This window comes from Bombus bifarius, unplaced genomic scaffold, assembly GCF_011952205.1.
Source record: "Bombus bifarius isolate JDL3187 unplaced genomic scaffold, Bbif_JDL3187 scf7180000008199, whole genome shotgun sequence".
Classification (NCBI taxonomy): Eukaryota; Metazoa; Arthropoda; class Insecta; order Hymenoptera; family Apidae; genus Bombus; species Bombus bifarius.
Genome location: NW_022884505.1, coordinates 35693 through 60391, shown reverse-complemented (window position 1 = coordinate 60391; position 24699 = coordinate 35693). Strand labels below are relative to the sequence as shown.

The window sequence follows — 24699 nt, the reverse complement described above, 5'->3', positions numbered from 1 at the left end:
CAAGTATAATTGAACGTGGCTAATTACGGACATGTATTGTACCATAGTACAATCGAATACTATAAAAAATCATTCCATCCCTTTAATTATCCTAGCAAGCTTAAAACAGCAGCTTAATAAATAATGTTTCCTATTGCAGGAAAGATGATAGAGCCGTTCATCAACCTAATAATAATTTTGATACAAGCGATAGGCAGCATTCATCGTCTTGTACTCATGGTTATTCATTGGAAGAAAAAGCCGAGTATACCTCCAATTAAAAATCCACTGTTAAAATTAAGCGCAACCACGCTAGCCAGCAAGATCAGAAACGGAGAAGTAAGGAACTTACTAAAAATGATTTCGTTCTGATCAATTCATACACAACTTCATTTTTATTCTAATCATTTCTTCGTTTTTTATTTGCTCTTTGCACTCATTATCATCGGATTAATAAATTAAATTATCTTTATTGAAATTAAAATCTCCTCTGATATTTCCACTTGAACTTTGTTATTGAGTACATTCAAGTTTCTTATCGTCAGGTAAACAGAACATTTGATTAAAAGCGCCTAAATGAAGTAATTTAAATGTGCCTTGTTCTTCACCTTTTACTTTGTCTGTTTTCTGACGAAAAGAACCCGTGGATTTCGTTTTACGTTTCCCCGACTTTCAGATAAATCCCCCACGATTCGAAGAAATAATTTATCCCGATACCATAAATACTTGAATTTTCTCGAATACTCTGGAAAATAAAATTATAGGATCTAAGTGAAAGAGATAATGATACAAAGAATGCCCGTTACATAAAATAGAGTCACAAGTAAACTCTTTATACTATCATAGTACTGTAAGTATCTTGATATCGTCGAACTTTTTATAGAATCATAGAATTGTAAGTAAAGGAACAAAATATTAGCGAGAAAGATACCAAACAAATTTTCAGAGTTTCCTCTCATAAAATTAATGCAAATATAATATAAATTAATTGAAAAAGACAATATATAAAATAATATAAATTAATTGAGAAATAGAAAAGATAAAACGGAATTACGCGTGAAATGTTGCGTTTGTGAAACGTTTGGCCCTTGATAGTTGAAATACGTCACAACTTTTGTAATTTCTTTTTATTGGAAAACAGCTCAGTAGTCAGACAATAGTGGAAGCATATATCAAGCGTATTAAAGAAGTGAATCCATTCATAAACGCAGTAATAGAAGATCGATTCGAAGCTGCTCTAGAGGAATCAAAGATATGTGACGCCAAACTGAAGAGCGGTGACTTAGCCATGACTGCCGAGCAGCTGGAAAGGAATAAGCCTCTTTATGGTGTGCCGATATCTATCAAGGAATCGTGCGCGGTTAAAGGTAACAATTTTTCTTGACCATTTGACGAAACTTGATCGAAACATTGCTTCACGGATATTTTATTCCAATGTTCGTTTTACGAGTCGAAATTCATCAACAGAATTTTAATTAAGATAAATTAATTAACTTTTACGATACACAAATCGAGGTCGAAGTATTATTCTCATTGCCATAAATATCCTTCTCTTCTTTTCCCACCATTCCCTTTTTCTGTTCAACGAAATTTTATGAAATTGAACGTGAACATGTAGAAGTCGTCGTTGATATACGCGCGATGTCTTAAGATATTAAAAATCCTTATGTTCCTTGAAACGAAAGCAAGATTGGGGCGTAAAAATTCGAAGTTACGAATTCTGAAATGACTTACGAAGCCCAGCGAACAAAATTTAAAAATATTCTCTTTTCCTATTTTCTTTAATACTCCATCGATCCTTTCGATCCATCTTCGCATTGATACTGTTTGTATTTTAAACACTGTCGGACGACCAAATTCTTACATAAGAATTTCTGAAACTGTAGACCCTCGCTACTGTGAAAGTAATAATAAATTATAATATAACTTTTGTAGTTAATATATTTCTAATATGATAAAAAAGGCGATCGAGCGTAATATCGAAATTTGTTCTCGTTTAAATTAGGAATGAGCTTTACCTGTGGTTGCGTATCCAAGAAAGGCACGAAGGCCACAGAAGACGCATATGTAGTTCAAACGTTTAAAAACGCTGGTGCCATTCCTTTATTGGTCTCCAACGTTCCCGAGTATTGTGTAACTCTGCACACTTATAATTTTCTGTTTGGCCATACAATGAATCCATATGACACGAGAAAGACATCAGGAGGATCGTCAGGGGGTGAGGTAATCACTTAGATCATCCGAGTTTTTACGTTTACAGTAATTTAATGCTCCTATATACTGTATATGGCGTAATCAATAAAATCGTGAATTATAAGAAAATATATAAAAGTGTCCATATAATCGCAAAAGAATTTTCACCCTTTATTCAATTGCTAAATATTTTTTTGTCTAATTATTTTTATTATCTTTTCTATTTTAGACTGCGTTAATTAGCTCAGGAGCATCTGTGCTTGGAATTGGAACGGATTTAGTTGGGTCCCTAAGAATACCAAGTTTCTTCACTGGTATTTTTACTCATAAACCTACTGCAGGTATTGCACTCGGAACTTATACGTACTTGTTGGAATATATGTATATATATACATATATTTCTATACGATTGTTTCTTTATAGGTACCATTCCTCTCGATGGACATTTCTTTCTAGTTGACGATCCTATCTTTAAACAGATGTTAACAATAGGACCCATAGCAAGATACGTGGAGGATCTTTACTTGAGTATGAAGGTGTTGGCCGCATCCCCCGCATGCAGATTGCCTCCACTTTTCGACGAACCAGTCGATATAAAAAACTTAAAATTTTATTATTTCGACAGCATCAGTGGCATTTTCGGTATTAGATCGACAACATCAGAAATAAAGGAGACAATTCACAAAGCCAAGCAGTATCTAATAACGAAAGGCGCTAGCGTGGAAGAAGTAAAAATCTTATAATAATTTAAATCTAAAAAGAAGTCAAATTTTCGAAATCTAATAAATAAGTAATATAATTAATATAAGTAAATATAATAAATAATTAAGATTCAAATATTGCATTCCAGTTTCCACAAGAATGGCTCCAGGATATATCCCACATGATGTTATCTACATTAGGAAGCCTAAATATTGATTCTATACTGGAACCAAACTCAAGTGTAATGATAATTCAAATATCGATAATTAAAACTGTTCTATTGCATATATATTTTTGGCTTCTATTTTTCAAGCTAATAAATTGTAACTTTCTGTTTCATTTCTGTGACCTAAGGGATCTGGTATAGAATTCACAAAATCATTATTAGGATTGTCACAATATACACCAATGCGTACGCTTATGCAAATGTGCCTAGACCACAAGGGATTCTTGTCATCTTCACGTATAGCATATTATGAAAGGTCTAAGGCAGAACTTACTCTAAAACTAAATGTACGATTAATAATTCTTTTAAGTAATAAAGGCGTAATTTATATATGCTTGTTGTATCGAATAAGTCTTCAATATTTTTTTATGCTGCTTACAGACTATGTTAAAAGATAATGGAGTACTAATATGTCCAACTTGGTGTCGTACAGCAAGTTTTCCACAAATGATGTTATGGGAAGCACATTGCAGTATTTATACCGCCCTAGCTAATATGACAAGTACACCTGCAACGCAGATACCAATGGGTTTCAGTAAAGATGGAATACCACTTGGTTTTCAGGTAATTAATGGATTCTAAACTTCAGGCTTTCTAACATGTTTTTTGCATGTTCATTTCTCTATGATACATCCCATAATTGTGTTCCAGGTGATATCTGCATCTTATCAAGATCATCTTTGTTTAGCAGTTGCCAGAGAATTCGAGAAAAATTATTGTGGCTGGGTACCTCCTAGCTAAGCTTTTATTTTAGCGTTACTAATATACTGCTACGAGTACAAATATTTTTATTAGAAACTATACACGATGTTACCCTAACACAAAACGAAAAATGGCATAAATGTTATTTATTTGTAAGAATAATTGATCGCATATTATATATTTCATGAATTTTTTTATATCTACTAAAAAGACGAACGTACAATTCGCGTTAAATGTGCAACGATATATCTTGTAAATAAGTAAAATTTCTTATACATAATAGATGATAGTCTTTTCAACGATGCTGTATATTACTCGAAGGAACCATGAGCCTTTTCCATTACAAAATATGAAGGAATTTTATATACTAAAAGTTCATCGATTTTCAATAAACCTTAATACCATAAATTGATTTCATTAGGCAAATCGACATACATACATACTTTTTCCTGCTTTCAAAGAAAGGTATAAGTTCAACTTGAATGAGATCTATTTTTTTCTACGAATAATTTCCTTTTAATTACAAAAATTTTTAACACATTTTTATACTGACTTCGAATACTGAACAATTAAATCTATCGTATTAAGAATCCTGTTCCCACATGAGCATTCAAATAGCTAATTGAAATATTGTGTATATATCACATCTCACCAGGCATCAGGCGTATATACATTATACGTCCACTCATCCTTAAATCCACTGTAGATGCAATTATCTCCCTACACTTCTCATGAAAAATTTTATAACTGATAATAATATTAATCAATATTATCGTGCTTTTCAAAGAATTGCCTTTTTTGTGTAACGAGTAAGGCACAAATCCTAAGGCACTGTGCTATGGGTTCACTTTCAAAGTGGGTTAATACAAAAATTTATAAGATCTATATTAAAACTACTTTCGTCTGTTTGATGGAATGGTCTCATTTTTTACGATCACACGGAGGTACGTACGGTTTGCCTCCGTGTTTCTCCCATTCACGATTGAACTCGTGTTCCAATACCTCGGCCCCGCGTTTCCTCGTCAATCCAGTCTCATCTAGGCTCAGTTCGCACATTTGCATGTCATCAATACCTTCACAAAAATTAATTTTTGCTCAAGATTCTAATTACCCTGATGAATATGCGCGATTATTTGTTCTCTTCGAATGTGGTGTCTTCGAAAATAAGTTTTAACTAACATATAACATAAATGTATACAGTGATTCTAACTATTGTTGCAACGATGTATACAGATAAGATTATAGCTGATAAAGAAAAAAAAATAGATTAAAATGAATTAGAGATGAATATCTAGAATTTTACCTGCCACCAACAGAATCGGTGCCTTATCAGGATGAAGTTCCATCTGTCTGGCAACGTATTGACCATCGAAATGAGCGTACCACCATCCTCGTTTACAAGATGTATGCGAGTTATCTTGCTGACCGGATGCAGCTGGTCGTACGAAGGGAATTCTGAAATATCGTTGCGATGATCCGATTATGGGCTGTTTCATTTGAGGCACTGAGGTTTTGGCCGCTGAAAGAAACATTAAAATATATTAATATAATACAGAATGTTCCGTCTTTGATTTTCAGATAAATAAACTTGTCTGTATGCATTACCGGCTTCCATAATAGATTTTGGTGCCCTTTCATTTTCATCCATGGTTGTTCGCCTGCGATTTCTCGCTTTCCACGCGTGGTAAACTTTTAATCTTCGATGGAATTCATGACGACAAGCCTATAAAAAAAAAATTACACTATAATAATTCTTATTGCATTTTATTTACCTTATAGTCAGTTGATAATTCTATAGAAGTGACGCGTACCTCTAACAATTCGATATCGCAAGATGTGTTTATAGCGTCTCGTAATTCCGAATACTTCCACTTAGATAAATCGTATTTTTTATTGGCCATAGCTGCCTGATTATTGCGCACTTGCTCTGATCTATTTTTATAAACGAAATTAATTAATGTTAACAGAACATATGCTATATATATTATCACTATTAAAACATTAAATATTTATGCTTAAAATACTTATTTTTGACATATTTTATATTGAAAAGAAAAAGGGGGGATTGTTTGTTAAAATTGCTCTTAAAGCTTGCATGTATGTATATCAGAAATATCATTGTGCATTCCTTAATTGCAAAACACGAACAATGGTTAGCATGCTAAAAAATCTCCAAATATTACCCATTCAGAAACAATAGAAATCGAATATTGTTAATATTACAGGAAAATATATGTTAGTTAATTAGTTACAAAATATTAGTAAGTGTTAGTTGTACATGCAGTAAACCTCAACGAGTTTTACAATACCTTGCTAATCTGTTGTTGTTTGATGGTACTCGTACATCGGAACCGCTATATGTACATATTTAACAAAATAAGATCATATTTTTTCACTCAAAAAAATTCTTCGAATGATCAGCAAGATTAATTTCGTTATATTTTGGCTACATTTCATTTAATCAAAATTTGTTTATTATCCATTGTAGCTCGCTCTACTTTCCTCCAATTAGTATCAAAAAAATAAAATGACAGATTCCAAATGCTTAAATTTCGATGAAAGCAAAGCATGATACAATACCTTCGCACAAATGGTGGAGAATCTTCGACTTGACCATTCGATTCTTGAGCTAATCTGACTGCCAATTCATGATCCCTTCTTTCTTGCTCCAATAACTCGCGATATTTGCTGTTTTCCATTGCTTCTTTTTCCAGCTGTGCCTTCAGAGCAGATAGAAAATGTGATGTTTATGTATTAAACACTTTTGACAAATTATGCTACATTAAGAGAACTCTACATAAACAAGTAATATAATCATATCAGTATATAAGTAATAAACAGGGGAAAGGCTAATTGTCAAAGATAAAGTATGTACTTTACGAAGCTCATCAGATTTCTTATCTTCTTCTTCTTGCTTTTTCTTTTGCTCCTCTTCTGCCTTCCTTCTCATCTCGATATCGTGTTTCTTTCTTCTATTTTCTTCCTCCTCTCTCTTTTTACGTTCATCCTCTTCTTTTCTCTGCTTTTCGAGTTCTAACTCCTGTTGAATCTTCCTCAGCCTTGCTTGTTCCTCGGCAATCTTCTGTTGCTCGACCATATCTTGCAACAACGCCATTTGTTTGTTCACCTGGTTCACCAAATTCGTATACAAAGAATCGATTTCCACTGGCTTTATTTTTTCATTCATCTTTATTTTCTCAATAGCCGCATTCAAATCCCTCTGCAGTCTTTTAATGTCGCCCATAGGTTTTTCACGATTTTTCAATTGCTCGGACGTTTCTTCCATGCCACTTAACTGTGTCTTCAACTTCTCAATCTTCGCTGTTCCCTTTATGCGAGGACGATGTTGCTTCTTAGCTATGTACATCCTCGCTGTTTTTTGTAAAATAATTAAATGCTGTCTTCGATAGATGATCTTATTTTTCAATTTGATCACAGATAACGCACAAAACTGCATCTTGTTCCACCGAGACTTAAGTAACCACTTCTTTACGTTGGCTACTAACTTCCTTAGGTTCTCAGGATCTGATTTCATGATCTTATCGAATTCAGCAAATTTTCCAGGTTTGAAAAAAACTCTGGTAATTCCAAACTTAAAATCTTTCTTGTTCAATTTTAAGCTATGAAGCAACGCTTCGCAAAAAAATCTGGGCTCCAGTTTGGCCAATTCTGGCGGAAGATACGATTTGTACATGTTATACAATTCCTGGAATGGAACTCTACTAGGATAGCCATGTTCCATGAGTTCTAAAACAGACGTCATTCCAGAACAACGAAGCTGTCCCAAAATACTGTTTCCATCGAATTGATGAGCCACCATCTCGCTATTCGGTTTGATGCAGCGAATAAAATTTGTTCCCTGTAAGAAAAATGTAATTTACCTGCTACCTAATTATCTACTTAAAAATAGCATAATATTAAAATGACTAATGTAAGTAATTCTCTTACTGTGCTTTTTAATTTATCCATTAGTTCCCCAAGTTGTGTTTTAAATTTACTGCCTACACTGATGAAAGTAAGTTTCCCTTTCTGACGAGAATTATTGGTAAACTGTGTTCTTAGAAATTTGTTATTACTTTCTTGAATTAATGCTTCCAAGGAAGCATGTAGAGCATCGTTATTTTTCTCAATGAATTGATTCTAAAAATGAGAAAAATTGCTAGAGATTTCTTAAAGAAAAGAAAGTCAGAAAGTGAGATAGAAAGTGTACCAAATATAGAAAGCATAACAATATAGCGTATCATATTAATAAGAAATATACTTTCTATAAAGAACAAGAGCAAAAATAGGATATACTACATATAACAGATGAAGTACCGTTTGATAACAAACACCACCAGCATAATGACGAATTACGAATCCTTCATCGTCACGCAATTCTCGGTGGGCTTTCAAACGAGAAGTTCGCGGTAGGGTTATTCTAAAATGACCATTCCAAACACGATGAACTTCGCTAGTAAAATGTGCAAAACTGTGAGTTGGTAATTTTGATTCTTCATCTAAGAGACTGAAAATCCCCATGTTCTTCGATTCGATTAAATCTAAAAATCGAACATGTAGAAAAGAGATTTATTTGTTTAGGCAATGAAACGACGAATTAACAATTAAACTTACCAATGCAGTCCTGATTATCCACGTAAGATATCTTCGGCACATTAAGCGATTCTCTTGCATAAAGATCTTGCTCGTATTTCAAGATCCTTTCATTAAAAAATTGTTGTAGCTTTTCATTACAATAATTTATACAAAATTGCTCGAAACTGTTGACCTTAAAGTACTCTATAAGAGATAATAAGAAAAGGATCATAAATTTATTGAAGGAGTAAGAATAGCGTAAGAAATATTATAACACATACCAAACCCTGCAATGTCTAAAACTCCAATATAATAGCTCGAAGCTTTAAAAGGAATGCTCTTATTGATACGAGCTACGATATGATCGAATAATTTACTGTAAATAGCTTTAGCCAGAGCGTCCCTGGCATTATTGGCTTCGTAGACTTTCAGTGGTACCCTTAAAAGTATTCAGTCAGTTTATTAAACTTTCTTTTTGTTTCTCTATTTCTGATTTTTATATAAACTTACATGATGACCGTTCCCTTGATACCGCCGCGACTAGTCTGCATTACTTTCGAAACCAAAGCTTGCCTGAGTTCCTCGGGATCAACAGCCAATAACTTCGCACTCATTAATACTGCTTTCTCAGAGTTAGAGGATATCCTAGAGCCGCCCTTCGTATCTTCGGGATTGTCCTCGAATGTGATGTTCCCAAGGTGGAGTACCGCAGCTACCATTGTATAAATTTCCATTCTTTCCGCTTCAGTTAAACCAAGACGTGTTAAAGCCTTCGTAAAAAATGAAAAATAAAAAAAGCAATTAATCACCGCTGTACTAAAAAAAACGTATATAAAATACATAAATATCAAAATCAATCGTGTAATAAAAAATTTTATGGATGGAGGAAAACCATTTTGTAACTAAACATGAATAGATTAGTAAGATCAAAAATTGCATGAAATGAATGGGTGGTTTGATAATAATCAAAAAATGATCAAATTACCGTTGCTTTTTCCTGAATTTAGAAAGTTATCCAATCAGCAAAAAGAGGTAAAATATAATTATCAATCTTTCAACAAAAGAATACTTTCCTCTCTGAATTATTTTTTATAATAGATAAATTCGCATAATTTACGCGGTTATAAAGATCTTTAAAAAGCTAAGACTGTTAAAAATCTAAACTATTGATAGTCTAACTCTAAATACTAATTATAATATTTATAATTACTTGATCGATGGCATTGAATCCTTCAACGTCATCCAAAATTGGATCGTGCAAGGTACCTTTCATGCTCTGATCGCGACTCTTTTGAGCGTCGTTCAATTTTTTTTCCGACTCCTCGTTGCAAAAGTACTGCGTACAACCATTCTTTAGATACTGAAAATCGTCTGGCCTCGTGATCCCAAGTTTCGAGCGAAGTTCTGGAGGTGCTCCGGCACACATCATGTAAAAGACATGGTAGTTTCTCTCGTCAGGACTTTGAAGACACACTCTCGACTTTTCCAACAGATAATGGGAAATGTAACCGCCGACCACTTGACATTTCGAATCGAAATGAACCTCCATGAATTTACCAAAACGAGAACTATTATTGTTTCGTTTGGTCTTTGCGTTTCCAAAAGCTTCCAGCACTGGATTAGCTAAATGTATGAATATACAGCAATGAATATAATTGATCGATCGTGTTTAATTATAGTATAGCGTCGATTTTCTAGAATGTACCATCTAAAATCTTCTGTTCGATCGGCCCAGCCGTTGATCCCCATAAGTCACAGAGATATCGTAGCAGATACTTGGTAGATTCGGTTTTCCCTGCTCCTGATTCGCCAGAAACGATGATACTTTGTGATTGCTTCAGTACTTTCATATCTCTAAACGCTTTGTCCGCTGTGAAAGGGAAAGCGAATGTTTGAATTAATCCAAATTACCAAAACATCTGGTAACAACAGTGAAAACTAAGAGTACCGATAGCGAAAACATGAGGTGGCGTCTCTCCCAAAGACTTTCCCTTATAAGCCTTGATCGTTTCAGCAGAATAAAGATCCTTGACCTCCCAATATGGATTTACAGCGATTAAGATATTGGCCACGTAAGTCTGTCAGGTATCAGCAAAAACGTACGCTTTAATCATGATGTATTACGTACAGTGACTAGAAGAAGTACTTTCACGAAATTTATAGAATCTGATGGAAAAACGGTCCGTTGAAAAATAAGACTATGCGTCAATGTTTGTTATAGCCACCGTATAACGACGAGAAAATACCAATAGCAGATTTGGCCTGAAATATCCAACATTTTTAAAAGTAATAATTTATTATTCGTCTAAAGCGCATTCGTCCCATATAACATCGAGCTATTTAGGTACGTGATCTGCCAATTGTTTCGAACAGTGCATCGCAATTTGCGCGCAATTACTCACGTATATTCTATCCTTGAAGTAACGAGTTCGTACGTTGTTGAGCAGCGTGGCCTCATTCAGGTACATCAGAGCGCCTGAGAATATGAAAAACAGAGCAAACCCGTGAAGATAGATGTTGTAAAGCGACAAAAAGAGAGAGTCACCTGCGACATTTAAAGACTTCCGTTGCTGACGGAAATCCCCGTGACTCGTGTTTCCCCTTTACACGTGAATAATTGTAAAACACATTTGTTATTGTCTAAACCCCATTTAATCAATGGACCCAACATAACACAATTTTTCGCGAGGAAAGAATCGCGCAGATAAGAACGAGAGTTGCAATGATGAAATTACAATTATCTTCAACGTCTTTGGTGTATTCTCCAGCAGGATAAACTTCGTCCAGCGGACAAGTGCGTTGCGGATATTTCGGATCCAATGGTATGATCAACGCATCCCCGTCGACCATGTCCATGAACTTGCCGATTATGAAACCCTCTTGAGGGTCTCGCACCCACACCTGCTGATTCTCCATACCGGCTTACGCTCTAAAACGAGAACAATGTGAAACAAATGCATTAATTCACAGAATTATACGTACTTACATTTGCATACTAGTTTACGTACTATGACTGCAAGTTCTATTAATTTAACGTTATTGGGTCTCGAACATTTTTGCAACATTTTTGAAGATAACGTAATGTTTGCTTTGTTCCGTATCTATAAATCGAACGATCGTATTATTTCGCTCTATATATTATACGTTTCAAAGAAATAATCCTGTTACCAGAAGTATGTACGTCGAGAAATATAATCCAAGCGTACATTTGCGTCGATATTGTCTAAGAAAATCAGGAAAGAACGTGGAGCGTTTCAGAGGGAATTATTGAGAATTATTGACATTTGAAATTCTGTTATAAATTTGCAAACACGATATAACAGCCTACGCGAAAATCTCGCGACAGCCATTGATAAATAAAGTAGAAAATATTTTCAAGCTCTAGTTACGGCTTTACAACACGATCTGTTATCACCTAAATATGTATCTTTACGGCCATCACGACGTAAAAAGAAACAAACTGAATGAAAGCGAAATTTACAACTTCCCCCCGCAGCAATAGACGATCATACGCATTTTAACATATTCGCCACGATATATCTTCTTCTCTGCTGGCATCAATCTCACCACTCCAGTTCTAAAGAGTTAGTTAAACTAATTACACGGTGGAAGGAACAACAGGCACATTTGAACCAGTGCGCATAATTCAAATGGTTTCGCATGAGCTGCAATCGCGTAGAAACTGCTATAACGAGAAGCACGACAAACGGAATTTTCCTTTGCAAAATTCGTTCAACATGTCGCCCAACTTTCACCTGTGAAAACGGAGGAACGTTTCCGGTGAAAGGAGCAGTCTTCCGAGATTTCCGCTGGCGAGATTACGAATTCAAGAAGAAATCCGCACGAACGCCACGACGCGAATGGCATCGCTATGCTAAGAAAAGAAAAATCATGATACTCGGTTTCCTGGCAACGGTTGGTAAAAAGAATTTTTCAACGTACATTATTTATTCGCCTAAACAGTGGCTACGAAAAATAATATTATTACTACAATTAACGCGCTCATTTTCCGATGACGCACCATATTATCAAATTCTACGTTTCGCTTTCATAGTATCAAATTTTCGTAGCCACGCAACTACCACTGCAATTAGTGCCGCTAGACGATAAGAAGTTTAATATCATTGGATCTAATTAATTAATGGATAAATATAAGGATGTGTAATTATAATTTGCATAGTCACTATTTTCCAGATAGGAAATAAACGGCATAGTGAAGTTTAACTTCTTCTAGCATCTTGCTTTCTGAATTTCGAAACGTGAGCACCGTATACAAAAACAAAAGAGAACGATACGTTATCTCTTTAGTATTAAAAGGATGAAGAAAAATGTTATCCTAATATAATTTGACCGTCTCTTATCGTTTTTAGACAGAGATCAGTCGAACGAATCGAACAAACGAAAGTGACCCGCTACGTCTAATTTGTAGATCGATCGCTGCAAAGAAGAACAACTCCGCCTTAGATTAGACGAACGAAATTGGTTCGCGCGGTGTTATTGATGGAAGAAGCAGCATAAGTGCCGTTGTCAAAGCCGTTCGACGAAGACTTAAGATGACCCTCGACCGACCAGTGCAAAAGGTACCTGACGAAGGACGCAAGGTTCCATTGATTCTACGCGAATTTAGTAAATCACGATAAGCAATAATATAATAATATAATAATAATAATAATATAATAATATAATAATAATAATATAATAATATAATAATAAACCGATACGCAAATCGCTATAAATAATGACGAGCAAGTACCAGCCGTTTGAAAATCTATTAAAAAACGATTACGTTAGACGCTATAAGACTATGTTAACGCTTTGCGGACTGGAGACGCGAATTTGCGTCTTACACACTTTGTACGGCATCCTATAAAAATGTTAACTACCGTTAAATAAAACAGTAAAAAAAAATGCAATGGATGCTATAAACGAAATGTCGTGAAAGTGTTTTTACGTTACATGGTCGAATAACACGAAACCGTTATCAATGTATTAGATATAATATCAATTGCTAGGAAAGTTCGTTTCGGCTTTTAAGTGGGCAAATTGTTTTCAAACGTTAGCAGAAGTATCTTTAAATACGCTTATTGATTTTTAATAAAATATTATACTTGTTAAATGCTGCTGGGAAAGTTCGTACCGATTTTTAACTCTTTGGTCGACATAAAAAATCATATTGAGAAGTTCTTCTCCGAAGAACCTGAGAGGTTCTGGAAGGATGGGAACATCCAAGTCGCGTGAAAGATGGAGAAAGGTTGTGGCAACAACAACAACAAAATACCATCTATACAATTCAATAAATGTACATGGAATCGAAACGTAAATCGGAAGGAACTTTCCCAGCGACTGTTCGAATCTTTTCAATCGTAGCAAAAATATTCAGGCTACGGTCCTCAAAGTATCAAAAAAGATAGAATACTATATAAAACCGCAGTCGTGATTCAATGGATTCTTTGATTACGGAGGAATGCGCCCGCTCGAAATTTCTCGACTCTTATCGATCGTTATCACGAAATAAGACATAGATAAAAGACGCACGGTACCAAACTGTCGTAATGACTCACTGAAGCTGTTACAGGAATGCCATCTTACCTGTTTTTTCAGTTGCCTTTCTTTTCTTTTTTTTTTTTTTTCGTGCACTAGCTAAAAGAAGAAGTGGCAAGAGAATCTCGTTTCTATAAACTGGAATTGGCAATCCTGAACAGCGGACAATATCGTGGTGGAAAAATAATCTAGACACATCCTTTCGGATTTATCGTTCTGCTAATTGGATGACAGTCACTGAATCGAACAAAAGTCGTCACGTACCGGTGCACCGTTGTCGCACAAAGTACAAGCCACCGTGACAGAATTTTGAAAACGCCCACGCGAATCGAAGCGGTGCGCTCTCAAGCGACACGTTGCGCGTTCACCTCGATGAAATCGCTGGTAAATGATTTTTATCGGCATGAACGAGCCGCTAGAACTCCTTTCGTGGAAAGTGAATACGATGAACAACGTGTGTGTGCCGAGTTATCACGTTCGGTAAAACGTAGTGTTACATTTTCAGAATAGATCTTGGCTTACGGTGAATTTACAGATATTCTTCGATCGTTATATTTTGTAAGTCATCCGTGAAATATATATACAGCACTACGTTTTTTTAGAACAAATTTCAGCTCACATACGTATACATATAGATATAATAGTCGATGAGCGTAATATTCGTAGAAACCTTTTACAAGAATAATGTAACTTGACCAATACGATCTCGACAATCGGGTCTTGTTATATCGTTAATGAAATTTCCAAATGTTCTATATAACATACACATCGTATAGATGTAGAAGTTTTCTACGATAAAAGTTTAAATACCTTCACGAGACACTATACGTACGATATTTTAAATATTTTTGAATTACGTAATGGTACGTTTTTTCTTTTCTAGATTTCATACTATCAAGTACAGATTACATTTTGAAGATAATTTAAAGTTACGTATGTAGAGTATAGTAATACTCTATAGTCGCCAAATATAGTAAGAAATTATAAGGTCGATAGCATATTGTAAAACATTTCCAAAGGCAAAGCGCTTTCCTCGCTACCTAAGACATCTAAATCACGTTACACCGCTTGCCAATTATCGATGACCCTGAATAGCACAACGCTGCGATAAGTTAGTGCATTAATAAGTATTAATGCTCGAAATGAGCGACTCAAACTGATTATGCATGGGAACTTTTCTCTTCCCTTCCAGTTACACTTTTTCATTTGCTAATCGCTGTACCTTCTTTTCTATTTCATTTTACTTTTCCTTCTTTCTTTTTTCTTTTTTTTTTTTTTTTTAGAAGTCGATCGGATAATTTTAAAGGAGAATTCATAAGTGCAAATATCGAACGATCATTCGCGTGGCTGATCTAGAAAGCGCGAGAGAAGGCAATGCTTTCGGCTAGTTCACTCCGCCGCCGCGTCGCATTCCCAGCATCCCGTTAGGAATATCGTAACGGTAAAAGTAACCGGTAGATCCTTGCATCGATCCTTGAAACACGAACCACGACTGCATCACGCTAATCTGTACGGGTTCGTGACCTACACGTTGCCCGCTACAATAATTTATGACAACACTGACATATAGTTATCGATAGATACCGATAATCCGATATTTTTCTTTCTTATTTTCCATATCTTTCCTCTGCGTTTCGCCTGTGGTAACATTCTGCGGATTAAAGTGGCTGTTGACACATTTGTAGTGTACACGTTCGTATCTTTGCGCTGAAACAATGATTTTAGACGAGTTAGAAATTCAGCCACAGCCACGTGAGAAATAATTAATCGTTACACTATGATTCTATTTATCAATAACATAATGTGCATCTTTAATCGAAAGCTCTTAATCCATTAAGGGTCGACGTTATCTTATCAACGTTTCATTTATAATTTCTCTCTAGTCGACTCGCGTTATCGAGTTCCATTAAATTCATACCGTAATCATGAGAAAAAAAAACCTGTAAGCCGTCGATCTGCGACATCCGCGTTTGTTAAATCACCGTCAATCACGTTCTTTTAAATCGTCTTCAATACAATCTCTCGCAGATTTCTCGTAACAAACAGCATAGATCGAAGGAACTCCAAGTGAAAATCTCTCTGATAGAAATCGAGTCTCAAGCTTTTCCACCTTTCCGAAAGATACATCGTCGTTTAGTAAAATCTGACTAGTAAATCTCTCTCTCTCTCTCTCTCTCTCTTTCTTTCTCTCTTCACATAGACGTTGCTGACAATCACAGAGGCACAGGTGATACGACGTTAGAATCTATTAAAAAAAAAAATTCCAAGGATCTGCTGGATAATTTCTCCTTCACAATCTCTTTCATCTAAATTCTACAGTTTTAGAAGATTTAAAGAAATCGAAGTGTCCTATGGCACTACGATCATACGAGTTTTTTATCTCCACCGTGTCGTACTTTCGCATATCGTTTCGCTGCTTGGCCTTTAATTAATGGAGTTAAAACGTATCGAACAGAGAATTTCCGTATCGGTGAAAGAAGAACGATCGAATGGTTCGGTTCGTTCACCTTGTTCCCCTGTAGAGAAACGGCGATACACGTTCGATCGCCGTGCGTTACCACGAAAACCAACGTATGACACGTCTCGATGAAATAAAATGAATGAATCGGTAGGGGAAGCAGGAAACGGCAGGTGAAGCCCAGGGTCAGGAATAGGGAGACACGCGTCAGTGGCCACGTGGTTACCAACGAAATTTCACTACAGAATCACGAAGCGAGAGTAAAGGGAAAAAAGAAGAACAACGCGTTTGTTACGCGATCCACGATGAGTAAGTACGTGCAGGCACAGAGTAAGATAAGCTTGTTTGAGTTAGAAGGATACTTGGGTCAAACTAATCGTAAGTAATTTTCCCCTGTAATTCGACAGTTCAACTTATCAACGAGTTTTACGATCGATGTGCGTTTGAAAAATGGCCTGTTTAACTCCGTTATCGGTGGCCTGACGGAAAATACATATATCGTACATGCATATTGATAAATCAGCGACTATAGTTTTCCACGAGGACAAGTTTCGCTCGTCAAAAGATAAGAAATTGTTTCGATCAACGGTTAACATTTTCATCTCGTCCGATCTAACGATCGTGATACGATAGTAAGCGTATGTTGCTTTCTTCGTAGAAATTATTTCGTTGTTCATCTTGTTAGTTCTTACAGCGTAATATCTCCTCGCTGACTCGAATAATCCTATCGCAGAGTCATTCTCGAATCGTTCTCTCGGTTTTCATATAATTTTCTTGCTTAGAGCGCACGATATTTTCTTTAGTTCCTTCGTCACTCTGTCGTAAACTGACGATGGTGTTTTAAAACGTATAACGACGCGCGATTATTCCGTGCAACGTTCAAGATTGAACATTAAGACGTAGAAACTTGAGTGAACCCCGGTAACTCTACCTTATTATAGCGCATCTTTCTTGGCTCGGAGGCGACATTGGAATACGAAAGTAAGCACGCTCGAATCATAGCTCTTTTCTTTTTCTTGCGTATCGACTTGGTCTACGTCTAAACTCCACAGAGCCTAGACACTCTTCCCGTGGTGCTGCTCGGTTTCGTCACCGCGAGAAAGTAAGAGCCGCCTATCTGTTGTCACGGTCAACGAACTCGGGACAGCTACTTCACCTTCTGCGAACATACTCATTACGCATTACGTCCACGCGTTGCGTAGCTGCTGTGTAATTAGACGTTACGCTTAGTCCGGTTTCGTAATTCATTCGACGCGATTAGAGAGCAGAAGTGGCAGAACAATGCAGCCGGCGAACTTGATGGACAACAGCACGTGATGCAAACATTCACAATCAGATCTGTTATTATAATATAGACGGTGGTTCTGCATTCGCGACGAGAGCGAAGTCACAGAGACTGCGTGGTTCGAGGTAACACAAAAATCGAATGTAACGAAACTACGTTGGAAGGTTCGGCTTTGGGAGAGTCGAGTTCGAAGAGTTTTGAGTTTGAAGAAGATAGAATTTGAAAATTTGTCAGGTACTGGAGAACTTTTGATCGACCAGTTAGCTGTTTTTCACGAGTATACTGGGTAATAAGATTAAAAACTAAAACGATCATTCTTTTACAACTTAGTTCTATATTATAACAGCCATACGTACTCCGTGTTCGACGAATATACTCGTTATCGCTTGCTTTTAGCAACGCATTCTAGGCACACGCTTTTCAAAGAGGTCGCAACGGCTAACTGATTAAACACGTTCGAACTTTATCTCCTCCGAAACGAAGCGTTAAGAACAAAATTTCATTCCTTCCGACTTATGTTCGCTGGTATAGAACCATCTCCTGTCTACTCTTGTCTGCTTCAGATCGGGCAAATTCACGCGAACGTAATGGTAGATGATATTCTACGGATATCATAGATAACTATCGTCCTTCTCAAGATCATTGCCACGGCCTCGGTAGCAACAAGTTAACGGTCAATCTTTTGCCCCGTAATATCAAATTAAAGGCATCGATTCGGTTTAATTATCGGGTATCGAATACACATTGCAAAACGTAGCACAAGATCAAAATAGAGAAAGAAGGAGAAAGGGTAGACAAGGGATTTACAATGGAGATTACGTTAAAATGGAGCGTTGGCACCACCACAAAGCGCGGTCAACGAACCTGTTCTCTCTGGACAAAAGGACAAGATCAACGAAAAGCGAAATCTCGATACGGTATAGTGGAGGCGCAATGCGATCATCCTCGATTCCTTCAATCGCCTCTCTATCTCGTGCTAACCAGTTGTTTCAGTGCAACGTGAAAAGAAGTACTCGAAAATTTGCCGCGAATAGGCAGAAGAAAATTTTGATCTAGATTCGGAGCGTAGAATCTTTTTAATATAAAGCGAAGAAGAACCTACGCTGCGAGTGTATCGGGGGCATAGTAACGAGTGCATGGCCCGTTAATACGCTCACGTACGGTAATATCATCATTTCGCAGGCCGTTTAATATTAATTGGAACAACCTTCCCGCGATCATCATCATCAACCGCTTTCAACGATTAGATTGAATCGTGGTGCATATGATCCCGAGCATACGTTGCCTTACCGTGCTACTTAATCTCTCTCCTTCTCTCATTTATTCATCATTTTTCCTATCACGTCGATAATTTATAAAAAGTTACGTCGTAAGAACTATTGACCAGGGAATTAGTCGATATGGAGGAAAGAACTCCACTAATCGCGTTACAGAAGCTTATACACGTACAATCGGTTATTTATGTAACTTACAATTGATAAGTATTCTGTCGAGAAACGTATTTATAATACGTGTACTTTACCGATTAGACATTGGTATTCAAAGAACTATTAACATCTCTCCACCTTCAGAATTATAATAATTATATTATTACGCTGTTATATTGTGTGCAGGGTGTTTCGCAACGTGCGGCATCCACTTCGCTCCAACTTCGACAGTGGACACCAAAAACAGTGAAAAAGATTCATATAGACGTGTGTCCTGTTCGATCCTGTTTCAATATTGTAGCCACTTTCGTGTCACGATGATCCGCAAATTTGGATTACCTTCGTGGAAGGTATTGGAAAGTATCGAACCATTTCATCGCCTGTATTATATTCCATACATGCGCCTGGAATTTTTGTAAGACTGCGAAATTCTCTGACACGGCGACTGCGAGCTTGCGTAGAAACTGAGGATGGTCATTTCGAGAATCTTCTACGAACATAAACTATCGCCGATTGTTGTAAGTAGTTATTGACTTTGAAACGAGGTGAAATAGGACGTTTCAGGTGAACTTTCTTCGTTGCTGTTGTGTCTCCTGTCCACACCCGAAATGGGCCTCACGTGTTATGAAACATCTTGCTCTTTCTTTATCAGAGATCATCTAGTCAAATATAGAAGATCGATTACAGTTTCTCAGTGGTATTTAAATTTAAAAATATTTTAATGCTTACTATAAATATTAGGTCATCCGAAAAGTTTCTTTCGTCTTATAAGGAAATAATAGTTTAATTTTGTAGTAACAGAATAAATCAATAAAATAATATAAAAGAACAAATGTTGCGCGTCTATTATTTCCTTACAAACCGGAACAATCTTTTCGGACGACCTAAAATTACTTGCTGTTGCAAGTTACACAACATTGTCTATTTATATCTGACAAAAGTTTTCGTTCTTTCACCAAAAAAAAGGACGAATTTCGAAAATTTACAAAAAAGAAATTAAGATATCGAGACGACAACTATAGAAAGTTCGAAGTTTCACAGATAACTGAGTTCCAAAGATCCGTCAAGCATCAGAGCAAAAAGTACAGTTTTCAGAGAAATCCGTTTGATGTTTCAATTAACGGTCTATTCAGCCTAACGCGCAGTCTTTTCCAATGCTGTAGCTTCGTTAATTACATAAACTTAAAAAAAGTCCTTCGTTATACGTTATTCCGTGCGTGCGGCACTTACGGAACGTGCAAAGAAACTTTGTCCATCCTTTTTAAACCGACAAAATGATGTATCGCCTTAAAAAGAAAACCGCCATTTGTAATATTCATGTACGACTCCGACTATGTAGATAATCGTAAAGAAATAACGTAAGGAGATCTATATAATTCAAGTCGATTACGTTGATCGGTTAATAACTCATTTGCATGTCAAAAAGACCTTGCGGTACGTTACCTTTTTCCATTGCCGAGATAATTAGTCTGGCAACCGAGACTGCGTTACGTAATTGCGGAAAAAAGATCGTTCGTTGCCATATAGGTTAGCCGATATCGTAAGACGAGGATCGTGTCACCAGTGACTCATGGAGACGTACTACTAGAGAGAATCTCGGAGAGAATCGTTAACTGTGTTCCTGTGTCAGCATTAAGGACACATCAGTGTACAATACATTATAATTAATACATTAGTCGATTGAGACCAACTTTGTTAACAGCTTGATCGTATTCCTATCCGACGCGATCTTCTTTACAATGAATTAAAACCGATTACTTGTACAAATGATGGTTAATAACATGTCAAATCAAAAAAAAAAGCGGCGACGTGCGACTCACGTGATTCCATTATCAGACAATAATACGCTGTAATACGTTTTGTATGGTATCAAAGATTAACGATCTTCTTGTTATATTGTTGAAATCAAGATACGTAGGTTATATAAACATGTAGATGCTAATAAATAGTTATAAAAACAAATAGAATGTAAAATATGTAATGTAAAATAAGTAGGTATTACGATATGTATATTTGCATTAAGTATTTCAATTAAGTAACTAACAAGTTTTTAAATTAGACTTTAAGAGGTTAGGGTACGATCCAAAGACTGATAAAATAGACAAATATTTATGCAAATTCATGCTTTTGAATATAAATTTAAAAAAAAAATGGAACCTAGGTAGAAAATTGTTTTACCTATTAAATATCATAGAGACCACTGTATTTTGGGATATTTTACATATGCTTTTAAACATTACACGCGTCCTGTGCATTTTCGCATCTTTTGCTTATAAATGCATAAAAATCGACAATCTACTCATCAGAAAATTATATACTTTTGTAATATGACATATCACATTTCGCGATAATGTTTATGTCATAGTTTAATACGAATAACATCTTTGTAATTTTGTACTTTATTCCGATGACTGAATGTATAGTGATACACAGGCCTATAGTTCTGATCATCAAGAGAAGAAACTATTCTTGAAGCAACTTTTCTTCTTCCATATTATTAATAAATGATGCATAGAGGAACTCTTGTGTGAACAATGATTCAATGAACGAAATTTAAGTGGTGAAAGGAATCGTGGTTGAAAGACGATAAAAGATGTACGCTCTTATAATTCAAACCAATTGTCAATGGTCAAAGACGCGTGACCAAACAAAGCAGAATTTTGTAGTGCAATAGGGGAAGCAGATGCAGCTGTAAAAGACACATTGTTTCTAAATAAATGCTTTGTTACATATCACACATCCTCACACGGTAGACGAACTCAAACGAGCTTTCATCACGCACTAGGAGACGGGAGATTTATTTCCTTCTTTTTTTCCGTGACTACCTGATACACTTATGAAGAACGAAGCCGCGCACAATTCACATGCTAATTCACCTACACTGAATCGTCTGTTTTCTTTCGCGCACCTGTGCACTTTCGTTCCACTCTCCTAATCCTCTTGCAACTCGCAAATGAGAAATATCGCACATTTTACGTCGCACAATGTCGTCATAATAACACAAACTTACATAAACATCTGCCACATTGACTAACACCTTCATATCGTATATGTAGATTGTCTCGTTTAAAAGAGCTTACAAATTATTATAGAAAAACAGGATAACTATTCATTTTACATGTTTCAATTCGATACTGACACTCAAAATTTTGTGTTATATTTTTTAATGGAAAAATTCAAGTCGAGCCTAATTAACCTAATCTAAACTATGTTAGAAAATAAAATACCCTATATTTGGTCTATTATTATGTTACAATTTCTGATGTGTGTCAGTGTGAAGTATTAATAGTATCGACACGATATCTTGATCAATGAATTACGATTCCTATTTATGTAATTGATAAACGAAACATACTAGATGTATATATAGCTAACCGAACTTGCTATACTTGCTATCGTAGTTAGAAGTACGACTTAATTAAGAAAATTCTTCCCCATTAGAGAAATAATAAACAAGCGAGATCGTTTTGATGACAACGATTGTGAGTTTAATTAGTTCTCATCAAGGAGAAATGAAGCACTGAAGACACTCTTGTTTCATATGAAATTTTCACGGACGATGTATAGGATCTATATAGCATGCTCCCCTAACCTAATTTAAATAAAAGAAATATAATTCTACAATATATGGTTGCTTAACCTAGCTGTCATGAGCAATAGTTGGTATAAATTACTATATAAAGAAACATTAAAAAAGCTGTTTAAATGACGTGTTAATAAATGATAAATAAATTCTTAAGTAACTTCGACAGAATATGTTTTCGAAGTGATTCAATAGAAATAACTTCGATGGAATATTTTTCCAGAATATTCTAATAGAGACCAATAGAATAAAATATTTCTTGGTTTAATTAATTTGACATAAATTCACGATTCGATTGTAAAAAGCAGTTATAGTGTTTCCTGAAGATTCTTCGTGTATAATAGCGGAACTATCCGATAAATCGTTCAAAAAACAACAGTACTGCAGTAGGAAATTTATCACTGTTCAAAAAACACGCGCATATGTTTGAGCAGGCTTTAATGCATCATACTTGTGTCAGCAACTTATGCTTGAAACCACCGTTACCTATCATTAATTATTTTTCACAGAATAATCGACACAAAAAATTTTAATAGCCCAAGATTTTTTTCGCGCATTGAAAAACATAATAAGTACTAATAATTCCATACATTTGTCTTTAATAAATATACACGTAAGTTAATTTCTAAAAAATAATAAATGATGATATTAACGAAAACACGAATAGTAAGTTATTATATTATGGAACATATGTTGCGCTGGATTTCAATTTCTAGTTAACTTCCTGTTTCACGTTTTACACATCATTTACATGTAAATATAAACACACACGTAAACGTACCAAGAAGGATAGACGACACCGATGCTTGATCGACAATTTCAGAATCAATATAATACATCGAATGACTATAAACCGACGCGAGTTATTTAACAATAAAAATTATATCGAGACGAATTAGTCTCCCATCTAGTTTTTTGAACGCTACTAAAACCTCGTATAACCTTCTCGAATTGCATAGTAGTTTGATACAATCACCGGTCTGCATTGAAGTACAGTAAGGCCTTGCTAACTGACAGCGGATCGGGACTGAATGTGGTCGGTTAACAAGGAAGGATTTTTATATTTATGTCAGGTTGCTCTTGCACAAGAATACCAACTAACAATATTAATAAGTTAAATAGAAGTTGTAGGCTATAGATTTCTTTTTCATAATTTTATAACTTTTTGTCAAATAGGATAAATCAGATAATTTATAATTTACAAAATTTACTTATGAAATTTCATTTGTTTCATCATCAAACTTGTTAATTAGGAAACTTACGACATATAAAAGATCGCTAATGATAATAGTTCAATAGTGCAAAACAGTCCAGGAATCCTGACTCGACGAGTTAACAGATACGTATGTCGATAGAGTGAAACAGTGATACTCGATATCCAATTTTAAATATTGAAATTTAAAAATCGGTACTTTACATAAAAACAGTCAAATATGCAAAATCACAACAGATAAAATGGAAGAAATACATATAACACTGGAGCTTTAGTTCCACGCAGACACTTCTAAAAATTAATGGGGATAACGATGGCCAGTTAGAAAAGCAGAATTCTGACCAATTAGCAAGAGAGTATTGTAATATGTTACACACCAAAAAGCGATTCAAAAACTAAAATTTAAAAAAAATATACGTGTAAAATGGAAAATGTCAACAGTGAATGCGTTAGCCATGAAACACATGTAAATGAAAAAGTATGTACATATATATGAATATTTTTAAATACTAATTCATATATCCCTATCTTTATTATATGTATTTCGTACAAGCGTATATTTAACAAACTGATACGTATTTAAAAGTTATAAAAAAAATGGCAACATGTAAACTATGTTAACTTGGTGTTAACTTGAAGAAAAGTTTGTTATGTTAAGAAATTGACAAGTATTCACAGATGTCGAACAGAGAAGAATGCATGTTAAAACGAAGTTACTCACCAAAGAAAAGAACAATACCCACGACACGAACGGAACGACGTCCGTCTTGCAACTGGCGCTTTGATGCGTCAGTTCTATAGAGTCGGGAATTTTC

The 24699-nt window shown here is 35.5% G+C and overlaps 2 protein-coding genes across 6 annotated transcripts in view; one reads left to right on the top strand and one right to left on the bottom strand.

The window, feature by feature from the left end:
• The window catches only part of LOC117210295 (fatty-acid amide hydrolase 2-B-like), an 8442-nt gene extending 4341 nt beyond the window's left edge, over positions 1–4101 (top strand). The window contains exons 2-10 of the mRNA XM_033453174.1: positions 140–318; positions 1121–1346; positions 1985–2202; positions 2402–2513; positions 2596–2900; positions 3023–3115; positions 3229–3387; positions 3482–3664; positions 3752–4101. Coding sequence (XP_033309065.1) covers positions 145–318; positions 1121–1346; positions 1985–2202; positions 2402–2513; positions 2596–2900; positions 3023–3115; positions 3229–3387; positions 3482–3664; positions 3752–3841 — 1560 coding nt within the window. The 5' untranslated portion in view covers positions 140–144 and the 3' untranslated portion in view covers positions 3842–4101. The remainder of the gene's footprint in view (positions 1–139; positions 319–1120; positions 1347–1984; positions 2203–2401; positions 2514–2595; positions 2901–3022; positions 3116–3228; positions 3388–3481; positions 3665–3751) is intronic.
• Positions 3965–24699, bottom strand: LOC117210291 (myosin heavy chain 95F). Of its 5 annotated transcripts, none has more exons than XM_033453162.1 (19): positions 24606–24699; positions 11113–11306; positions 10780–10853; positions 10326–10455; positions 10083–10247; positions 9588–10000; positions 9363–9374; positions 8888–9147; positions 8659–8816; positions 8417–8581; positions 8120–8343; positions 7751–7942; positions 6678–7661; positions 6383–6522; positions 6112–6156; positions 5614–5734; positions 5408–5525; positions 5106–5321; positions 3965–4875 (listed from the first exon to the last, which is right to left on the bottom strand). In XM_033453162.1, the coding sequence occupies exons 2-19, from the start codon at positions 11291–11293 to the stop codon at positions 4724–4726; spliced, it is 3750 nt and encodes a 1249-aa protein (XP_033309053.1). In that variant the 5' UTR covers positions 11294–11306; positions 24606–24699; the 3' UTR covers positions 3965–4723. The 5 variants fall into 5 exon arrangements, with proteins under 5 accessions (XP_033309053.1, XP_033309054.1, XP_033309056.1 ...); XM_033453163.1 differs by lacking the exon at positions 24606–24699 and adding an exon at positions 17308–17326; XM_033453165.1 differs by lacking the exons at positions 6112–6156; positions 24606–24699 and having other exon boundaries at positions 11113–11340.

Coding starts and splice junctions, on each gene's coding strand:
- LOC117210291 (XM_033453162.1), bottom strand. CDS start 11,293: ATGGAGAATCAGCAGGTGTGGGTGCGAGACCCTCAAGAGGGTTTCATA. Junction 10,456..10,779: donor ACTTCAAGGATAGAATATAC/GTGAGTAATTGC, acceptor GATACCTGACAG/ACTTACGTGGCCAATATCTT. Junction 4,876..5,105: donor ACCGATTCTGTTGGTGGCAG/GTAAAATTCTAG, acceptor ATTTTTGTGAAG/GTATTGATGACATGCAAATG.